This window comes from Malaclemys terrapin, chromosome 2 (genome assembly GCF_027887155.1).
Source record: "Malaclemys terrapin pileata isolate rMalTer1 chromosome 2, rMalTer1.hap1, whole genome shotgun sequence".
In the NCBI taxonomy this organism is placed as follows: Eukaryota; Metazoa; Chordata; order Testudines; family Emydidae; genus Malaclemys; species Malaclemys terrapin.
The window spans coordinates 103260476-103279755 of NC_071506.1; the positions used below are offsets into that span (position 1 = coordinate 103260476).

The 19280-nt window shown below is 39.9% G+C and overlaps 1 protein-coding gene across 1 annotated transcript in view; it reads left to right on the forward strand.

Annotated features, from left to right (window-relative positions):
• The first annotated feature begins 1463 nt into the window (after positions 1–1463).
• The window catches only part of CTDP1 (CTD phosphatase subunit 1), a 200740-nt gene continuing 182923 nt past the window's right edge, over positions 1464–19280 (forward strand). Inside the window, exons 1-4 of the mRNA XM_054020060.1 lie at positions 1464–2036; positions 12397–12480; positions 16217–16310; positions 18128–18256. Of these exons, the coding sequence (XP_053876035.1) occupies positions 1732–2036; positions 12397–12480; positions 16217–16310; positions 18128–18256 (612 nt within the window). The 5' untranslated portion in view covers positions 1464–1731. The remainder of the gene's footprint in view (positions 2037–12396; positions 12481–16216; positions 16311–18127; positions 18257–19280) is intronic.

The following is a 19280-nucleotide window of genomic DNA, read 5'->3' on the forward strand; positions in this document are numbered from 1 at the left end:
TATGAAGTTTTCTTACAGAACCACAGTGCATTGCTGAGGTACGCTGTCCTAAACAAACATGTTAAAGCGGATGTTATGTGAGACAGCTTTCCCCCCCAAGAACGAGCTGCAACTAGAACTTCCAAGGACCTGAGCTGTGCAACATCTTGTATAACAGGATGTAGAAGGAGGACAAGGTGGGTGACATGAGGTACTGTATATTATTGGACTCACTTCTATCAGTAAAAGAGACAAGCTTTTGAGCTACACTGAGCTCATGTGTAAGCTCAAGAGCTTATCTTTTCACCTACAGAAGTTGGTCCAATAAACAATATTTCCTCACCCAGATTGGCTCTAAGATGTATAATAGTCAGGACCAGGGAGCTCATAGTGTCAGAAGCTAAGGCAGCAGTGAGGTCTGTGCTGCAGCCCCGTTTGTATGTATGAAATAAATGTGTTACTGAAAAACTTCAGGGATTTCTGTGCCTTGTGGACAGAACCAGAACCACTTAGAAATCACAGAAAAGCTCTGGGTAGTGACTTCACTCTCATTTATTGCGGAGAAAGATCTAAGTTAAAATCACATTGAAGAATTATCTTTGAAAAACAGCAGCTGTGTCCAAGGCCCCCAGGCTTATCTTTACTTAAAATGCTACAGCACCAGAGCTGTAGCCCTGCTAGACACTACCTCCAGAGCTACCCTGGGGATAATCCACCTTCTCCAGAGCGGGACGCCAGGTCAATGGGAGAATTCTTCTGTCAACCAAGTGCTGTCTACACGGGGACTTAGGTCAGTTTAAGAACCCTGCTCTGGGGTGGTTTTTTTTTTCACCTGACAGGTGTATCCTAACTGTACCTAATTTCCTAATGTAGACCAAGCCACAGGCTTTAAGCTCTGGTGGGCGGCACAGATCAGCAGGGAGGTGATGAGGTCGCGGGGCACCTGGAATAACGGGACGCTCGTTCATCCCTGCGAGCCCCTTAGCTTCCCGCTATGCCCTGCAGCCGCACTGCGCGCGCCGGCCACCGCTAGCCCGCACCGCGGCCACGCGGGGCTGCACGATGCTGAGGCGCTGCTCTCCCCTGCAGACTACAGAGCCCAGCATGCAGCGCGCCTTCCCCACCCACCTTCCCTTGCGTGCCGTCGCTGAGACTCACCCCAGCAAGTTAGTGCGGGGAGTGTGGGAATGCGCGCGCGGGGCAAATGGGAGCAATGCATTTCGGGAGTGGTAGTTCCTGAGGTGCTCGGAAGGTCAATATGGAGCTTTGCCTGCCGGGAAGCGTAGTTCTTGTGTGCCGCGTTGCATGCCGGGATTCAGGCGGGTTCGTGTGTGAGTGTAGACCACCTATGGAGTTCCGGGAGGTGAGCACGCGCTCGCTGTTGATTGTGAGGTCAGCACGTGGTGCCGGAAGTGTGGGCCGGAGGGGCGTGGTTGTCACTTTCCTTCCCCGGAGCGGGAAGAGTCAATGTGCGTGAGTCTCTCCCTCGCTGGCTCCGGGAAGCGAGTTCCGCGTTACTGTCCCTTTAAGTCTGGACGGGCGCGTACGTAGAGTGCCCTGCGCGTGCGTATCGGGGCCGTGACCTCGCGCCCAGTCGGCGCCGCTCGTGACTGTTTGGATTTTTTTTTAAGGGGGGATGGGGGAAGAATAACAGCTCAGCGTTCGAGCCCATTATTGAGTCAGTGGCGGGAGCGTTGCCATAGCGACCTTCTCCTTGGCGGCCTGGGGCCGGGACAAGCCGCCGCCGGAGCCATGGAGGAGACGGAAGGAGCAGGGGCCGCCGAGGGCCCCGGGGCGGCGGTGACCGAGATCCGGGTGCCGGGCCCGCGAGCGCTGCGGTTGTTGGAGTGGAAGGTGTCAGCGGGAGCGGCGGTGAAGATCGGGTCGCTGCTGGCTCTGTGCGCGCCCCTCCCGCCGCCCGGCCGCGCCGCCACCTCCCCGGCCCAGGGCCCCGGCGCCCGGGCCCCGCGAGCGGCCGCCGAGCGCCGAGTGAAGGCGGAGCGGCCCGGTGTGGTGCGCGAGCTCTGCGCGCGGCCCGGACAGGTCATCGCGCCCGGGTAAGGGGGCGACGGGAAGCGCGGTCGCCCTGGCTGCGTCACGGGCCGAGGGAGGCGGGCGGGGTGTGGGGATGCCGCCGCCTTGGGCTCGCGGAGACGGTGCCGGCCTCAGCATCGCTCCGGCCCGACTGAGTCTGCCCTGAACGTCCCCCGCCGGGCCGCAGCCCCGGGGCTCGGGCAGCGCTTCAGCGAGAGGGGGCCTTGGATGTGGTGGGTTGGGTTGGGTTGGGTGAGTCGCAGGGTCCCTCGCAACCATGTGTGTCTCCGCCTCCCCCCGTCTCCGGTTTGTTTTAACTTCGTGGCTGCCGCTGCCTGAGCGTCCTCGCGGCGGTACGGCCCCACAGCTCTCCCAAGCGACTAGCCGAGGCGCATATCCGCTGTCGCAGGGGTGGGAGTTACTCAGCTGAAGTTATGGTTTCGGACCAGTTCAGCTTCAGAGAACTTCGTTTTCCTTTTCCTCTGCTGAGTGTCCGCTGTGTGCTTTGAGCTCCTCTTCCTGTCGATAAAACAACACAACCATCACCAGTTACACTGAGCTGCTTCCATCTGCTACTGGTCATAGTCCCTCGATTACTGGACTGGGGCTATTAGTCTCCTCCCAGCCCCGAATTATAAAACGTCCCCAGCTAACTGACATGAGCGATTCATCTGAAGTTCACATCAGTGTAAAAGTTGAAGTAACTTTCAAACACCCAGAAAATTTTAATTTAAATTGACAGCATAAATTTTACTTGACAAAGTTATAAATCCAGGAAGACAGAGCTCAGCGTGTCTGCTGCTATACCACTGAAATGTGAACACTTACCACAATAGAAGGGATTTTTTGGTCACTGTAGTAAATGCATCTCTTGGAGAGATGGGAGCTTGGTCTAGGGAAGAATTCTTCCCAGCAGCAAACTTTCACAGGCCTGAGTGATGTAGCTAGGTCATCCTAAATTTTAGGAGTGCACTATGCTAGTCCTTGATTCTGCTAACATCTAGGTTAAGGAGAAGGCAAGGTGAGCTACAGAAATAGCTTTCATAACATTGATGTTTTCCTCTCTTTTTGCCTCAAATTCCTTATCTGTAATATGGGACAATAATATTGCTATGCTTCACAGGGTTATTGTGTGGATAAACTATTTCATATTTGTGACCTGCTCAGATCCTATGAGTGTGACAGAAAAAGCCTGTAAAGAATTATACTGATGATCTATGTCTTGCAGAGAAAGGGATAACATGGTCCAAGGGCTGGAGGTTGAAGACAGATAAATACACCTTCTGCATATGCTCTAGAACGCCACTGAAATAAATAGTGTACATGGATTATCATTTAGTGTTAATACAGTAGTGCTTTTAACACAGATCTGTGCAAATAGGTGTTTTTAATGTATTTTTGAAGCAATAGTTTCCTATTTTGTATGTTGCAGGAGCAAAGATCAAATAGTGAAGGAATTTTTCTGTTTAAGGTGGAAGTTTTTAATCTGGAGATCAATTTTGCAGTAATAGAAGAACTCTTGTTTACTACAACATAGTTGCCATAAACAGTAAAATATTTGTATACCAACCCTATGTATTAAAAAATTTTTTAGTGACCAACTCTAAACATTGAAAGATATTAAATGACAAATATTTCCCATTGTTTAACAGTGTTCATATAGAAGTCAAATCAATAGAAGATTAACTTGTTAAAAATATTAAAGAGTTTCTTTGCATTCCCAGCTGTGAATAGCATGTTTCAGCTCTCTGGGTTAAATTGGACTAATGGCTTGCTACCCTATACTTCAAACAGGTCTTTCTCAACAGGAAACCATTGAAACCTTCTACTTCCTTTGTTTTACGATGGCAAGTTATTTTCTTTTATTGCAGTTCTTTTGATATTTAGGTGGATGCAACCAGGCCTAAACTTCCTTTATTGAAAATCAGTGGCATATACAGAACATCTGCATAACTTTACTTTGGGTCTTTTCTAAAATCCAAGAAATTAGTATCAAAGCATATATAAACAAAATTACTTTTATCAGTCAGTAATAGAAATAATATATATAAAAGACCATTGAGTTCTCCTTCCCATTCAGAGCAGTTTCTCTTAGTCATTTTTATTCTTGTGATAAAACTGAGGGGGGGGGGCGAGGGAGGGCATAGAACTACAGGTTTCTACAAGTGCTGCCTTAGTATTAGGCAAAGTATATTTTAAAAACATTGTATGTTTTGTCAATACTAATCTGGAACAAGGGTATGCCAGAAGGCTCTGCTAAAGTTATCCAAGGGCTTTGTGGTGGGAAGGATACAGAGTATATGAGGACTAAAACTATGAAACAATAAATTGATATTTAGATGGTGTGGGAGAGAGACAGTTATGTATCTTAACCAAAAACAAGGACATCTTTATCATGCGGCGTCAGTGCAAGGCTTATATTTGTCTTTCTCATTTCTAAGTCATATTTAAATTAACATACATAGGCTTATGTGACTTGAGACAACATAATTTTCAGACCGCTTGCACATACTAAAAACTAGTGGAGTGTGGATTTATGTTAGACTTAGGGTAGGTCCACACTACCCGCCCGATTTGGCGGGTAGAGATCGATCTTCTGGGATCGATTTATCACGTCTCATCTGGACGCGATAAATCGATCCCAGAAGCGCTCCGTCGACTGCGGAACTCCTGCTCGCCGAGAGGAGGAAGCGCTGTCGACGGGGGAGCTTGCCTGCGCCGCGTGGACCCGCAGTAAGTAAACTTAGTTTGATCTAGGAAACATCGACTTCAGCTCCGCTATTCTCGTAGCTGAAGTTGCGTTTCCTAGATCGATCCCCCACCCCAGTGTGGACCAGCCCTTAGTTTTCAGTAAGTATAAACATTTGATGTTGGTGCACAAATTGTGTGCTGGATTCAGTTAATGCTTATCCTCTTGGTTGGCATTATCAGATGTTTGCATTACACCCTTCAGAAAAGAAATACACTAGTTGTTATTGACTCATAATGTTCTAGTTGCCATATAAGCTGTGCTTGGTGTTGTAATACTGATTTGGGGCAAATTGTCATCTTCTGGAGTTCTGAATGTTGAGTTAGTACATTTGTTTGTAGGTCACTGTTAACTTAGTATTTTATGAATAACTGTAAGAGAAAATTGACAACCTGTAACAGAGGAAAAGGATGGTCCAGTGATTATGGCTCTAGTCTGGGACTTGGGAGAAACAGATTTTACAGTCCATGACAGAATAGGAAACAATGTGAGGATAGTATTTCCCTACCTCACAGGAGTTTTGTAAGGATCAATAGATTATGAATCATTCAGATACTGTAGTTACAGGGGGGCCCTATTAGTACCTATATAGAAAAATTACATGTGTATACACCAGGGATCAGCAACCTTTCAGAAGTGGTGTGCCGAGTCTTCATTTATTCACTCAAACTTAAGGTTTTATGTGCCAGTCATACATTTTAATGTTTTTAGAAGGTCTCTTTCTATAAGTCTATAATATATAACTAAACTATTGTTCTATGTAAAGTAAATAAGATTTTTAAAAGGGTTAAGAAGCTTCATTTAAAATTAAATTAAAATGCAGAGCCCCCCGGACCAGTGGCCAGGACCCGGGTAGTGTGAGTGCCACTGAAAATCAGCTCACGTGCAGTCTTTGGTACACGTGCCATAGGTTGCCTACCCTTGGTATACACCAGGGGTAGGCAACCTATGGCACGCGTGCCGAAGGCAGCACTCAAGTGGCACTCACACTGCCCGGGTCCTGGCCAGCAATCTGAGGGGATCTGCATTTTAATTTAATTTTAAATGAAGCTTCTTAACCCTTTTAAAAACCTTATTTACTTTACATACAGCAATAGTTTAGTTCTATATTATAGACTTATAGAAAGAGACCTTCTAAAAACATTAAAATGTATGACTGGCACATGAAACCTTGAATTAGAGTGAATAAATGAAGACTCGGGCACACCACTTCTGAAAGGTTGCCGACCCCTGGTATACACCGATCTCTTGGGATGTTGGAAGGGATTTGCTAGCCTTTTAGTTGGGCCAGATGTTGCTTTCAGCTTCATTTGTTAAAAACCCGAGATGTACAGAAATGTTTCTATACATTGTTTCTGAAAATACTGGTGAAAACAGTTTATAAAATTTGTATTTAAAACCGCTGTATGGAAATGTTGTTTATACCCCAAACACTTTACCATTGAGCTAGTTCATGACAACTTAACAGAAGAGTCAATTTAACTTTTACCATCCAGGTTGAGAGAACTACAAAGAGTAAACAGTATAAACCGATTTTAGATTTTTTTTTTTTTTTTAAGAATTATTTCCATTTTAATATTTTACATTTCCCTTTAGGCATGATTAATAACAAAACAAGTAAGGACATCTTTAATGTGAGTGTCCCTTTAAGGAAAGTACATTAGGGGTCTTGAGAGGTTGGCAATTTCCCTGTTTAACACTGAGCTATGATTAAAATGTCACATGGAGGTGAGGGTGCACTTGTAAATAAAAATAATCTACCAGAGAGATCAAAGAACTTAGGCCTGTAAGTGGCAGGGGTGGCAGTGGCAGTTTTAACATCAAAGAATTCTCACCAACTTCCATGGCATGAAGAAACTGCCAAAAATTTGCTGGCCTGCGCTCTGTGTATTTTTAGGGTGTATATTTGCTGCTTTTTTTTTTTTTTTTTTTTTTAAGAGGCAGTGTACTTTTTAATACCAGCTGTGTCCCACTGAGGTTAGTGTTTAAAGGGTATGTCAGGGCATTGTACTGGAATAGTGTTTTATGTAAAGTTACATAAACAAAGCAAACTTTATGATGTGAAGCTGTTATTCCATCTCTGGGTCCTATACCTACACAGATCACTTGAGTTCACGTTCATTATTCATGTTGGCAAACCCCCTTAATGGAATTACTACCTCATAATTCCAAGATGTTTGCCTGCTTTATCTTAATATCTGGCTGTATTTATTATGTGATACATTTTATAGTGCATCTGAGTCGTAGCATTCTGTGTTGCTGAAATGTTTTTAGGATTCCAGTGAAAAAGACATTTAAGAGGCCACTGATTTTTGATCAAAGGGGAAAAAAATGTCTGTTGCTAAAAATCTTACAATGTAAAGTGTTGATGTTTGGATTTTTATTTCATGTATAATTTGACTTTAAGAAAACTGAAGGGAGAGCAGGAATTGGGGGAGGGGGAAGACCTGACTCCAGTTAGCCTCAGGACTTAGTCTGCTAGCTACAGGGGAAAAAAATATCTTTGCCCTCAGTCCCTCAGATACACACATTCTACATTTTAAAGGAATAACATGTCTGTGTACTATTGTGTACAAAAGCTTATTTTAACATGATCAGATTTTAATAACATTTTAATAAATGTATCTTATAGGTAGCTACAGCTAGTCACATAGAAATACTTTCCTACTATATTGTTTAGTACATTTCACTTGCATGTGTCAAATATTTGGCCAGCTATAGCGCTGATTGAATACTGCAAAAAAGTATATGAATTAATAGATCTATCAGTGAAGAAGTTGGTCAAATAACATTTGACCACCACGACGTACTACATCTCTCCTACTTCCTTTCCTCCTTTGGCTTTTCTCTACTTTTTTTCTTCTAATAATAGATCACAATGTATATCTTCCTGGGTTTTTTCTAATGTCTCCTATCTTTCTTCTCTCCTCCCTTGTTGTGCACTCTCCATTTTTCTACAAGGTTTCCTCTATCTTTTCTCCTGTATTTTCTTTCCTTCTCTCCCCCAATTTATATATACGCATTTCACATCTCTTTCAGTGTATCTCATCAATTTAGTCTTCTCCACAATTGCATAAGGCTTGGACACTTTTGTCAGGCATTTGTTAGAGGTCTAAACCTAGCAGCCATAAATAGCTATGAAAGATGGTGAAGACCGTCTAAGGGGTAATGCCTAGAGTGAGAAACCAACCCCCAATTGTGACTGGAATTGGAGCAGTTGCTGGGATTCTTTGCAGGATACTGTAAGTGGAGTGTCTTCATATTCTACCCCTTTCCCCCATCCTTTTGTTGTTTTTTGTTTTGTTTTACCCTCCATAGTGAATAGATCCATTCTGTGCCGCTGCTGCTTATAACTTTGCTAAGTAGTCCCAGAGTGAAATTGGCAGCAGCTTAACTGGCAAGAATCAAGTCAGTGAGATTCTGGATAGTACCAGTGAAGTGAAACCTAGTCAGTTTTCACTCTGGTGCAGCTTGGCAAAGCAATCTGCAGACAGACAACTCTCCCCTGCACATGTAGGAGAACAGCACTGCTTACTTGAATATTTGGAAAGTTATTTTTGCAACCATAAAGGCTATAAATGCAAACTTAAATTCTGCAGAAACTGCTGGGACCTATCCATGAAAGCTTCTTACTTGCCCTGGATGAGTGGATTGTCTTGAGGGCCAGTGTGACTTTTTCTTTTTGGTGGTGTTTAGGAATATACACTTCGATGTAAAAAGCTGACGATGGTTCATGACGTATTGCACAAATTTGTAAAGAGTGTCCTTAAATTTTTAATGTTTCCATCTCTTCTTTGATTTCCCAGTGGGGAAACTATGATGTTCCTTCCCTTTTAGGGGTTGTTATTGTCTGCAGTGTTGTTTTTGTTTTCATGATAGTCTACTGAGACTTACTTGGCATAAAAGTAAAGCTGGCAGTGAATCCGTTCACAAAGCTTGAAAATCACATATAGCTGGAGCGTTACACATCAGTTGGGAAGGCTGGAAATTGTCAACAAAAACAAAAGTTAAATAGACTGAAATTAGAAATAGGATGGTGTTTTTTACATATAACATCTCCATTCCTAACTCAAAAAGAAATAAAAATTTAGCATTGTTAGGGATGGTAAGGTGGTCTGTTCAGCCTTTACTTTGCACCCATTTTATAATTTATAAAAGCCATGTCTGAAGACTCCTGGAGTGCGGTAAGAAGTGGTTGAAAATCAAGGAGCTGGTTCAGGTCAAATTTTGGTGTAAGGCAAGGGAGCATAGCATTACTGCCACTTTTCATCAGGTTCTTAAACTAGCCATTAGCATTCTTAGATGAGTTGGAGGATGTGATGTCAGATGATCTAGAGTTAAGATCCTTAGCTTATGCAGATGACGTTGTACAACTGGCAGATGCATTTGAATAAATGATAATATTCTTTGCCATCTTGGAAAACTGGTAGACTTGGGACTTAAAATAAATCCCAAGAAGATGAAGTGGTTGAATCTTGAAAAAGGGACAATATCTAGTTTTGCACTGCAGCAACGGTGAAGCTATAGACCAAGTAGAATCTTATGTGTACCTAGGAAGTTTTATCGAGCCTTGATGGAACCATCAACACAAATTTAAAAGCATATGTGCCTTAGCCACAAGTGCTGTACAGAAACTAATAAAATTCTGGACTGATAAAAGCACTGTTTGGTACCAGAGTGAAAATGTGTCAAACCAGTGTAACAACAGTATTACTCTGTGGTCTGGAAGCTGCTGCATTAAAGGAAACAGACATTGGAAGGCTGGAGCTGAGAGTTGTCTAGAAAATGGCAGGTGTAAAGTGGAATGATTTTTAAAACAAATGAAGTTAGGAGAGCAGAATGTGAAATTAGGGTACGGGATTGGTTTAATGGAGACTCTTACGATGGTAGAAACACTGTAGACGACAAATAGAAGATAAAATGCAAACACAACCCAAGGCCTGTTTGACATAGAGCCTGACCATCAACTAAATGGCAAGATGTATGCAGTGACATGACCAGGCTGGGCATAATGAAGAACAAGCCATGGACGGAACGAATGGTGATGCTGTACTGTGTCTGCAAGGATGCTCTTAAATGAAAAGAAGACTCTCTAAGATCACTGAACCATTTTGCTGAACCTTTTTAAAAAAAAAAAAAAAAACACTGTTGGGCAGAGATGAGACGTAGGAAAGACTGAGAAATTTGACAGCAAAGAAATGCAGTTCTTTCCGACACAGCATGCCTGATTTTTTTCTGTGTGTTACCATTTGTTCTATATAGAATTTATTATTTTTTCAGTGATTAATTTACATACTAAACCTATTGTAATTTTGAGATGTTCAGTTTTGTGAACGTCTTGATTGTTTTATGAACTCCTCAATCCCCAAATAGTTCATAGGCATTCTGCTGTGTTAAAGTTCTGCACTACACTAAAGCAGGCTATTCTAGTTGGCTTCCGTACTCATTTATTTTCTCACACTTACATACTTGAGTCTTGAAATCTGCAGCTTTAGTACATGATTGCTTATAAAAAGTTGCAATCCCAAGTTTGTTTTTAAAAAAAATGGGTGGGTGCATACCCTTAGTTAAAGTTGTCTCATTGTATTGGCTGTCTTTTTGTGACATTCAGTAGTCCATTTTTAAAAAGAAATTTCACCCAGTTGATGATAGTCATGCTTGGGGAACTTGCGTTGTCCAGGATTCTCAAATGCGTTTTCCTGCTTTTGGGTGCTGTCTTGTGTCCCTCCAGAATGTGTGTTGGAGATGATGGTTTATGGAAGAATTGGATTAACAAGGGGATTTCAAACATGCATCATGTTTTTGTTTTTTTTAACAACTCAAATATCAGAAATTAATTTCCTGTTGTGCATATATCATATTTAGTGGTGTTTGTATCATATGTGACAACTTTAACATCTCTTAACCTGTAGATTGAAAATTCTGGTTCTGTTAAAAGAATCTAGTGATGTAGATTTAAGGGAGGGAAACGGGGAAAGACAAATCGATACTAATGCATTTAACTGTGATTTATTTTTATTTTTTTATAACATGGCATATTCAGTTCAAATTCTATATGCTCTGGGCCTCAAAATGTCTATTCCCCCTACAGAGTTTTCAGAAATTGAACTTGGTAGCTTAGGTACATGGAGCTGCTGAGCCCTCTAACATGCCATCAGTAGAGTCAGGTTTTTCATCTCAGCCATATGAACTTACTGATTACAAATATTACCTGGGTTGTTGAGCTCTGAGTGTTCCTGCTGCACATCCCCAGAGTGTGCAACTTTTTTTGGCCTTCCTGTTCTTAGTATATGGTTCCAAAAACAAATGAGTGGGGAGAAAACAGGAGCCATTTTCATGCATCAGTGGGATGAAACTCTTAGCAACCAGTTGAAATAGAATGTCAAGCCAGGGGAAGGAATGGAAGTGCAGAAATTAGGTGCAGGGGAGAGAGGAGAGGGTAACAAGGAAACTTGTACAAGGAAAAGGATGAAGCTACCAACTGGTAGAAGAGTACAGACAGAGGGGGGTGAGAAAGGAACAAATAGGAGGATAAATGGTATTAAGAGGAAAAATAGCCAATAAGATTACCTTACTAAAAGGACAAAACTTATTCCCTCAAAAAAAGCTAAAAATACATATATTTTCCACATAAATAATTGCCAGATAGATGTTAATGGATTGGTTCCCAGGACGAGGAGAGATGGGCTATACTATCAATAATCCTAGAGAAAAGGAAGTGGTCCATGAGACAGTCTTTCTCTAAGTATATGGTCTTCATTATGAAAATGTTTGACAACCTTGACTTGACTGATCCAGCTTTTCCAAAAGGGGGGGAAAAGTCTCAGTATTAGCATTCTGGAATCTGCAGTATTATCCATTATATTTTAAAACTGTTTTGAAGCTTGAGAGTTGGATTTGAATAATGAAGTGCTTTAGTCACATCACAGTTGAGTCTGCCTGCTGTGTATGCAGGCTTCCTATGTTGTAGACAAGGTTTGGTCTCAGAGGTGGACTAAGGTCTCTCCATTTCAAGTTTTAAGTTTGTGCTTTTTGACCTGTTGCCTAAGAAGCTAAATGATGCTTTGTATATTTCATTTCAACTTGCGCTACTCACACAATGTGCCTATCAGAGACCTTAGGCACTTGTGTCTTAAAGGAAAAAAGTCACGTAAAAAGATTAGACCAGTAGATGTTCCTAACCCCCAAACAAGAAAGTAATGAACCAAAGATTAAATCCAAACTTAATCAGTATCCCTTCCTCTCATGATTAGTGGGATATAGTGTGTAAGTAGCAAGTTGTATCTAACTGTAATTTGAGAAGAACTATTTGGCCAGACTTTTGTTTGGTTAATATACTGCATCTGTAATCTCTGCCCCTGATATAAACTGACACCATTGCATATTTGGGAGTTTTTAAAAAAGATTTAGTTGAATTATTCAATCAGTAATACTTAACTGGCCTCTTCTTAAACCTTTGAGCCAAACTACACATCTCTTATTGATTGGGCCATTCAAAGCAATTTCTAATCATAATTGAAATGTATACTTCAGACTTAATTTGGTTTTTGGATATTGATGAATTGCTATTAATTTTAAATGTTTAATAAATCAGCATTTATTAAATAATTCAAGGTTTTTTGTTTTGTTTTCAGAGGCATTTTGGTGAGACTGGAAGGATGTAGCCATCCTGTTGTTATGAAAGGTTTGTGCGCAGAATGTGGCCAGGACTTGACTCAGTAAGTATATTTAGGCTCTTTTCTACTTACACTGACACATGTCGTTTATCTTAGATTCTCTTCTTTCCCTGTCCCTTCTAAAGTGGTGGACCTCAGCTGCTACTAGCAGCTATGAATGAAGGGTATAAGAATAACTTGGAATCTGAAAGTATTGTACAGGCTATTGATGGAGAAATCCATGTAATTGCACTCAATATTTCATAAGCGAAAAGTTGACACTCTGGGACAGGGAGAGAAGCCAGTACACACAAACCTTTCTAGATATCACTGTACTGCTAGAGTAGAGATCAGCAAGTTCATGCCAGTATTTCAGAAAGCTGAGTTTACTACAGTATTTAAAGCACTATATAAACATGATTTCATCCTGAATTGATATTTGTACTACTTGAGGAGCACATCTGTCAGTGTAGAGCAATTTTTTAAATTAATAACTTCTTTCTTCCCTTTAGGTTCACATGTAACTAGTCACAAAACCCAAATAAGTAAATAGTGTCTATTTAGTTCAGCTGTAACTTTTAAAAGACTATATGACTGCAAAGGTTGTTAATTAATTTAGGGATTGTTTAGATAGTCTAGTTAAAGCCTGACAAGCTGAGGTGTAAATCTATGCAGCACACTAGAATCCTGCACATTAACTGGCTATGTGGCACCTGCTACCGTGCACTGAAAATTCACTAGTGCATGGCATAGAAGCAATTCTGTTCTTGCTGCGTTTCATGGCTAAGATTTTGGCACAGGTCTTCTTATTAAGAGTCACAGACAGAATGTGGGCAATGAACAATAAAATCACAGAAATGTACACAGGGCTGGCATTAGGGGGTAGCAAGCAGGGCAATTGCCTGGAGCTCCATGTCACAGGGGGCCCCATGAAACTAAGTTACAGGTGGCAGGGCTTGGGCTCTTCCCCCCACACCCCACCCCGAGCCCCCCCAGGAGGTGGGAGCTGAATTGGTGGAATTTTGAGGACGTCACAGATTTCTCACACAATCACTGAATCTGTGATCTCCGTGACTGACTCGTAGCCTTACTCATGATTAATGCAGTCGTTAAAGTGCCTTTTTATAGAAGGGTATTAATGCAGCATGTGAATTATCAAAAGATATTGCTTAATAATAGTTTCATTTGAAAGGAACTGCTTTAAGGATTCTTTTGTGTACAGTATATCTTAATCTAATAACCCACAATAATGAGGGTATAAATAAAACTAGATGAGCCAGCATAAATGGCTAGAATACTGAAGTTTAAATTTCTGTTCTGTGTAACAAATTTGACACTGCAGAGATCTAGTTAGTGTTCTGTATTTCAAAAAGATGTGAAAGCAAAGAACAAAGCTTGTTCTTTGTCTAGTGCAGAAATTCATTTGCTTCCTTGATAGTTCCCACTAACAGCTGGTTATCTTCTGGTTGTTGACTACATATATTTACAATAAGTGGTCCTAGGTAAGAAATGATACAATCCTGAGTGAAGTTGTGGAGACCTTAAATCTGATAACTTGGTGCAGTTGCTCAGAAGTGTGTGTCTTCATGATCCCACGCACTGGAATGTTTAGTCCAGGTAGTAGTTGGCTCTCCGAGCTCTGGTCAAGTGAAAAATTTTCTAATTTTAATGAATTAAAGCAGGTAAATTTTTAATCTTGTAAAACAAATAACTAATTTGGTAAAAGAAAATAGGCATCTAATAAAAATAACATACAGCTGTATTGTAATGCTAAGCAAGCCTTAAATTTATGTACCTGATTCTAGTGCTAGAATGAGATTGCCTCCCTAATCCTAATTATAGCATCAATTCTACTGTAATTTTCCTTAGCTCCTTGTATAATAATTTTAATATTTTCCAGATTAACCCAGTCGAATTATATAGTGAATGTCACCTATATTCCCAGTAAAGTACTGAACTGCTTTGATACATTATCAGTTTACTTTGTTCAAAATGCTTTCTGGGTTTGGTTGAACTTGGGAGTGATAAATGACAGTACTGCAGGGAAAACTTTGTATTACGCTTGTCGGAATTACACTAGACGCAACTTTAAAGATTCACCACTCTTCCTGATTTGAAAAATGGGTGCACAGCCAGCACAAAGCCATACCTTGTTAAGTGTCTCAATCAATGATATGTGTCTCCTTGTTACATTCATATTAATGTGCAATAAATAAATAAAATGAGTTTTAATGTATTTTTAGAAAAGAGACTAGATATCTGTATGAATAAACTATTGGAGGCACACTGGAATATGAACCAAAGAGATGAGGAAGGAGAGACAGAGTGAAATGCATTTTATAGATTGGGTGAAGGGAATAGATAATAAACTTGCATTTAATTTTGGGAAATCCATAGTATTTTCAAATACTACGTAACTCAATGAAACAAGTCAAGCAGTTTTTTTTTTTTTTTTAGACTATTGTTCCCATTATGTAACTTTGCATAATTCTTTCATAATGTACCACCTAGTAGAATATTGGGTGGTGCTGCATGTCATGATGCAATGGGATTATACGAGCTGTATGGAGAAGCTTGCACAGACCCTGTAGACCTTAAGTTTGGCTGTGTCTGCTGTAGTTCTAAAGACCCCTTGCTTACATCAGTTTAGCCTATAAAAAATGAGGGGGAAAGTAATTATTTTCGCTTGTTTTGTGGATCATCCCTTAAATTGGGTTCTAGTCTTAAAAGGTCTGCTTCCTGTGTATGTACAGGTTTGTTTTTGTGAGACATTTCCTCCCCACCCTTTTTCTTTCCTTTTATGTTCTTAACAGAAGACTAGATGCTCATGGGAGAACGAACTTAATTCTGGCTCCAGTTGCAGTACCAGATTCTGTCCTTAGTAATATCTGTGAAACATGATTGAAAACACAGGACAGGGTGAAATTTGGTCTGATGAATCTTTATTGGGGGTAGTGAGGCATGAACCAGAAATATAGGAACTTGGCATAGAGATCTGAGGATGAGGTTGCCAGGCTGGCAGTTGCTTGTAAACTAACCCATTTTATGTAGAAGTTAAGATACCAACATGCTACCTTGTGGTGTCACTCCTTGGTGAGTTTTCAGAGAAGAATTGCACATTGTAATCTGTCCTGTAGAAGGTATCTGTAGAGAGAAGCAAGGCATGTACAGTAGTTCTTTACATTCTTTGTATAAAGAATCAGGGAATGCAGCCATGTTGCCATTGGTATGTAATAGCATTGCCCATATTCTCAAGTATGTGCATACAAGTTATTGTGGCTTCAGGGAATGAGTAATTTTAAGTAAGTTCAAACAGCTATTTTGGAGAAGAGAAATTTAATCTCATACCTTTGATTAACACTAGGTTAATCATTCAAATTTTAAATAAACTGTTTTATTGATGTCCTTTTAAATCTGTATTCAGTAGTTCTAAAATGTGTATATGAGAGCAAATGCAACGGATGTAAAACTTAATAAAAGATAACTTAATCCTGATGTTCATCTTTATATTCTATATATTAGTCTTCTTAAGAGTTCCAGTAACAAAAGTTACAGAAAATAATTATACTTGCATGATATTATAAGCAAGCGTCATCCATTTTATTCAGTAATTGGTGCTGTAATGATCCTCTGAAAAAGGGTGTACCATACTGTATCAATATATTAAAGGAAATCCTGATTTTTGACAGTGGCTGATTTGACATTGCAGTTTTTAATAATTAACCGCTTTCATTGATGGAAATTGTTAGCACTGAAATGTACTTGACTGAAACTTTGATTTTCTTCCCTGTTTGATTAGGCTACAAAGCAAGAATGGAAAACAGAATGTGCCATTATCCACAGCAACTGTATCTATGGTTCATAGTGTTCCAGAACTGATGGTTAGCTCTGAGGCAAGTTGAGTCGCACTACTTTTATTCCACAGTTTGAGATTTCATTTAGTGGGGATTCCTCAAAGAGGTGTGCCCATTTAATATAAAATATTGCATTGGCCTCATTTTGAGAAGGAAGCTGAGATTTCAGTAAGTATAACTAAGATCTGCAAGTCTGCACTATGGACATGTATTGAGTAATTTAGTTTTTTCTAATAGTGTTAGCATGTACTGATGTAGATTATAGAACTACATTAGCAATCACATCTGATTCTGCAGTATTTTAATGTAACTTACTGCAAGGCTATGATGCCCTTGTGGTGGTAGCTTTGACATCTTCTGCTTTCCATAAGTGTTTCTGAAAAGTCAGAAACACATCAATTGGTGAAAGTCTTATTTTCACCACTTGTAATAACCTCCAAAGCCTGAAATATCTCTGAAACCCAGTTTCTCCACATTTCAAGGGAAAGGAAAGAGAAATGATCCGTTGTCTTCAGTAACATTTTAGTATCTGTGACATAAACTTTATATTTGAAAAGCTTGTGAGGCCTAAATATTGCAATAAAACTTCTGAGCAGTGAAGATGTTAAAATAAACAGGAATGTTCCTGTCTCACTGGCCTTTTTTGGGAAAAAGAGTTGATTATTTTAAATATAATTTAAAAAACCCTCCTATTTCCCTGTTTTTTTCATCAGCTTTCTTTCCTTTTTTTCTTTTATACTAACTCTCTTATTATTCTTTCTATCCTCTTCTCCACTACTTTATTCTCTTTTTTTCCCCCCTCCTCTTAACACTTTCAGTTTTAGAAGTTGCCAATTTTGGTCGAGCTCTTCAAAGGCACAAAGGGTGGTTACAACCCAACTCCCATTTGTGCCTTTTAAAAACTCAAACTTAACTTACGTAAATTACCTGCATACTTAACTGGCTGGTGACCAGCATTTCAGTAAACTTCCTGACCTAAATAAGGAGATATAATAAAACATAAACTGGTCTTCTACTTATAACAACTTGTAAGTATGTTAAAACTTGTATAGGGAGAAACAAATGGATCTCTTTAGTTCAAAGAAATGTGGTCAAATACAGCTTTTCATAATGTTAAATTTGTTTACTAGCCATTGATTTTAAATCTCTTCTTGGAGCTTAAAATTATTTGTAAAATCCTCCCATTTGTTCCATTTGACAAACATCAGTTATTTCCTCTAGCACGTCTTCTCTCTTTTGGAGCACAAGCTAAATATGATTTTATTTGTTTCTTCTTTTTGTCGTTTGCAACTTGTATATTTTTATCTGTTAAACCCTACTGCCAAAACTCTGTTGGTGTAACTTCTCTCTGCCTGGGGTGTCAATGATAGAAGAATATACTGGAGTTAATCTATTTTTAACTTGGATACTTTATTCCATAGACACAGGACACACCGAAGGGAGTGTTATTAGAAGTGATTTTCAGTTTTTGGATGCACAATTTGAGGCACCTGATTTTTTTTGAATATGCTCAGCTCTTTCTGAAAATCAGGCTCTGCTAAGGTATCTCAAATTGTGCACCAAAACTAGTAGTAGTTGCTTTTGAAAATCTTGGCCTTTAATGGTTTTTGGTGCCTTGATATGTGGTGTAGATTGGCTGCTTTTAAAACAAGACAACCGTGTTTGATACATAAATTATGTGGTTCCTTTTACTGAAAAATGGCGGGAAAGCTAGCGAAAGTAAAGTGGGTGAGCAGCAAAATCTCTTCAGAAGTTACTGAGCATTTGGTCTTCTGATGAGTCATAAATTTGATTTTATTTTCAATTTCATTGACTTGTCTCAGATTATGCTTAGTCTGTAAATCTCTTTATTATAGCAAGCTGAACAACTAGGACGGGAAGACCAGCAGCGACTACACCGAAATCGAAAGCTGGTGCTGATGGTAGATTTGGACCAGACATTAATCCATACGACAGAACAGCACTGCCAACAGATGTCTAATAAAGTAAATATTATTTACTATTCTTGCGATTACTGTGACTTGAGACATTTTCTGTTCAGTTCTAATGAAGTGACGGTTCTGTAAGAATGCACGTTGTACTTTAAAATGTAGGAAAAAAGCTAGTCAAGGAATGAAAAAACATGAGGGGGACAAGATTATAAAGCATATTTAAAAATAATTTCAACTTAAATCAAGGTGTTTCATTAACTAATGAAAATTTTTTTGAAAGTAACTAATTTACTTTTCATCATTTATATAGTTCTGTGCTTTCTGTTTTAGTCAGCTTGGTCAACAAAGCTAAACTAAACACTTTTAATTCTTGGTTTTCATGCTAATACAGTGTTGGCTTTTCAGATTACAGCACTAGAAAGAAATAGCTGAACAGTGTGTCTTTAATTAAAAATAAAATGAAGATTTCTGTTCAGATTAGGTTAACTTTGTCCCATCTCATACAGTGTTTAACGAAACCTACTATATATCTTTGGTCTAAGCTTCTAGGTTCTTAATTAGTAGGGCATCTTCAGCTTGAAAACGAAGAAGATAAGTTAAAAGTACCTTGGATGCTACATGTCCACCTGTGTGTGTCTGCCAGTCTGTGGGTTTTGCAATCACATTTCATGTTTTTCTGTCTTTTTGCTGCGTGAAAGATTCTCGCACGTGGGGAAAATGACTATACACAAAGTAAACTAACTCAAGATATGTTCCCTTCTATGCATCTGAAGAAGTGGGCTGTAGCCCACAAAAGCTTATGCTCTAATAAATTTGTTAGTCTCTAAGGTGCCACAAGTACTGTTCTTTTAACTCCAAGAGACTTTTTTTCCCCCTCATCTCTTATAGTTCCAGTGTTACTTCTAGCTAGTAGGTCAAACATTCTGATGCAGTTAATTTACCAAAAAGAAATTCTCTCTGCTGTCCCTTAGCACTTTTCCTTTTCCCTGACCACCCCCCCCACACACACACACTTAGAAACAGTGCACAGGATTCTCCTAAGGGAGTGTTGTTAGAAGTGACTTTTCAGGATAACACC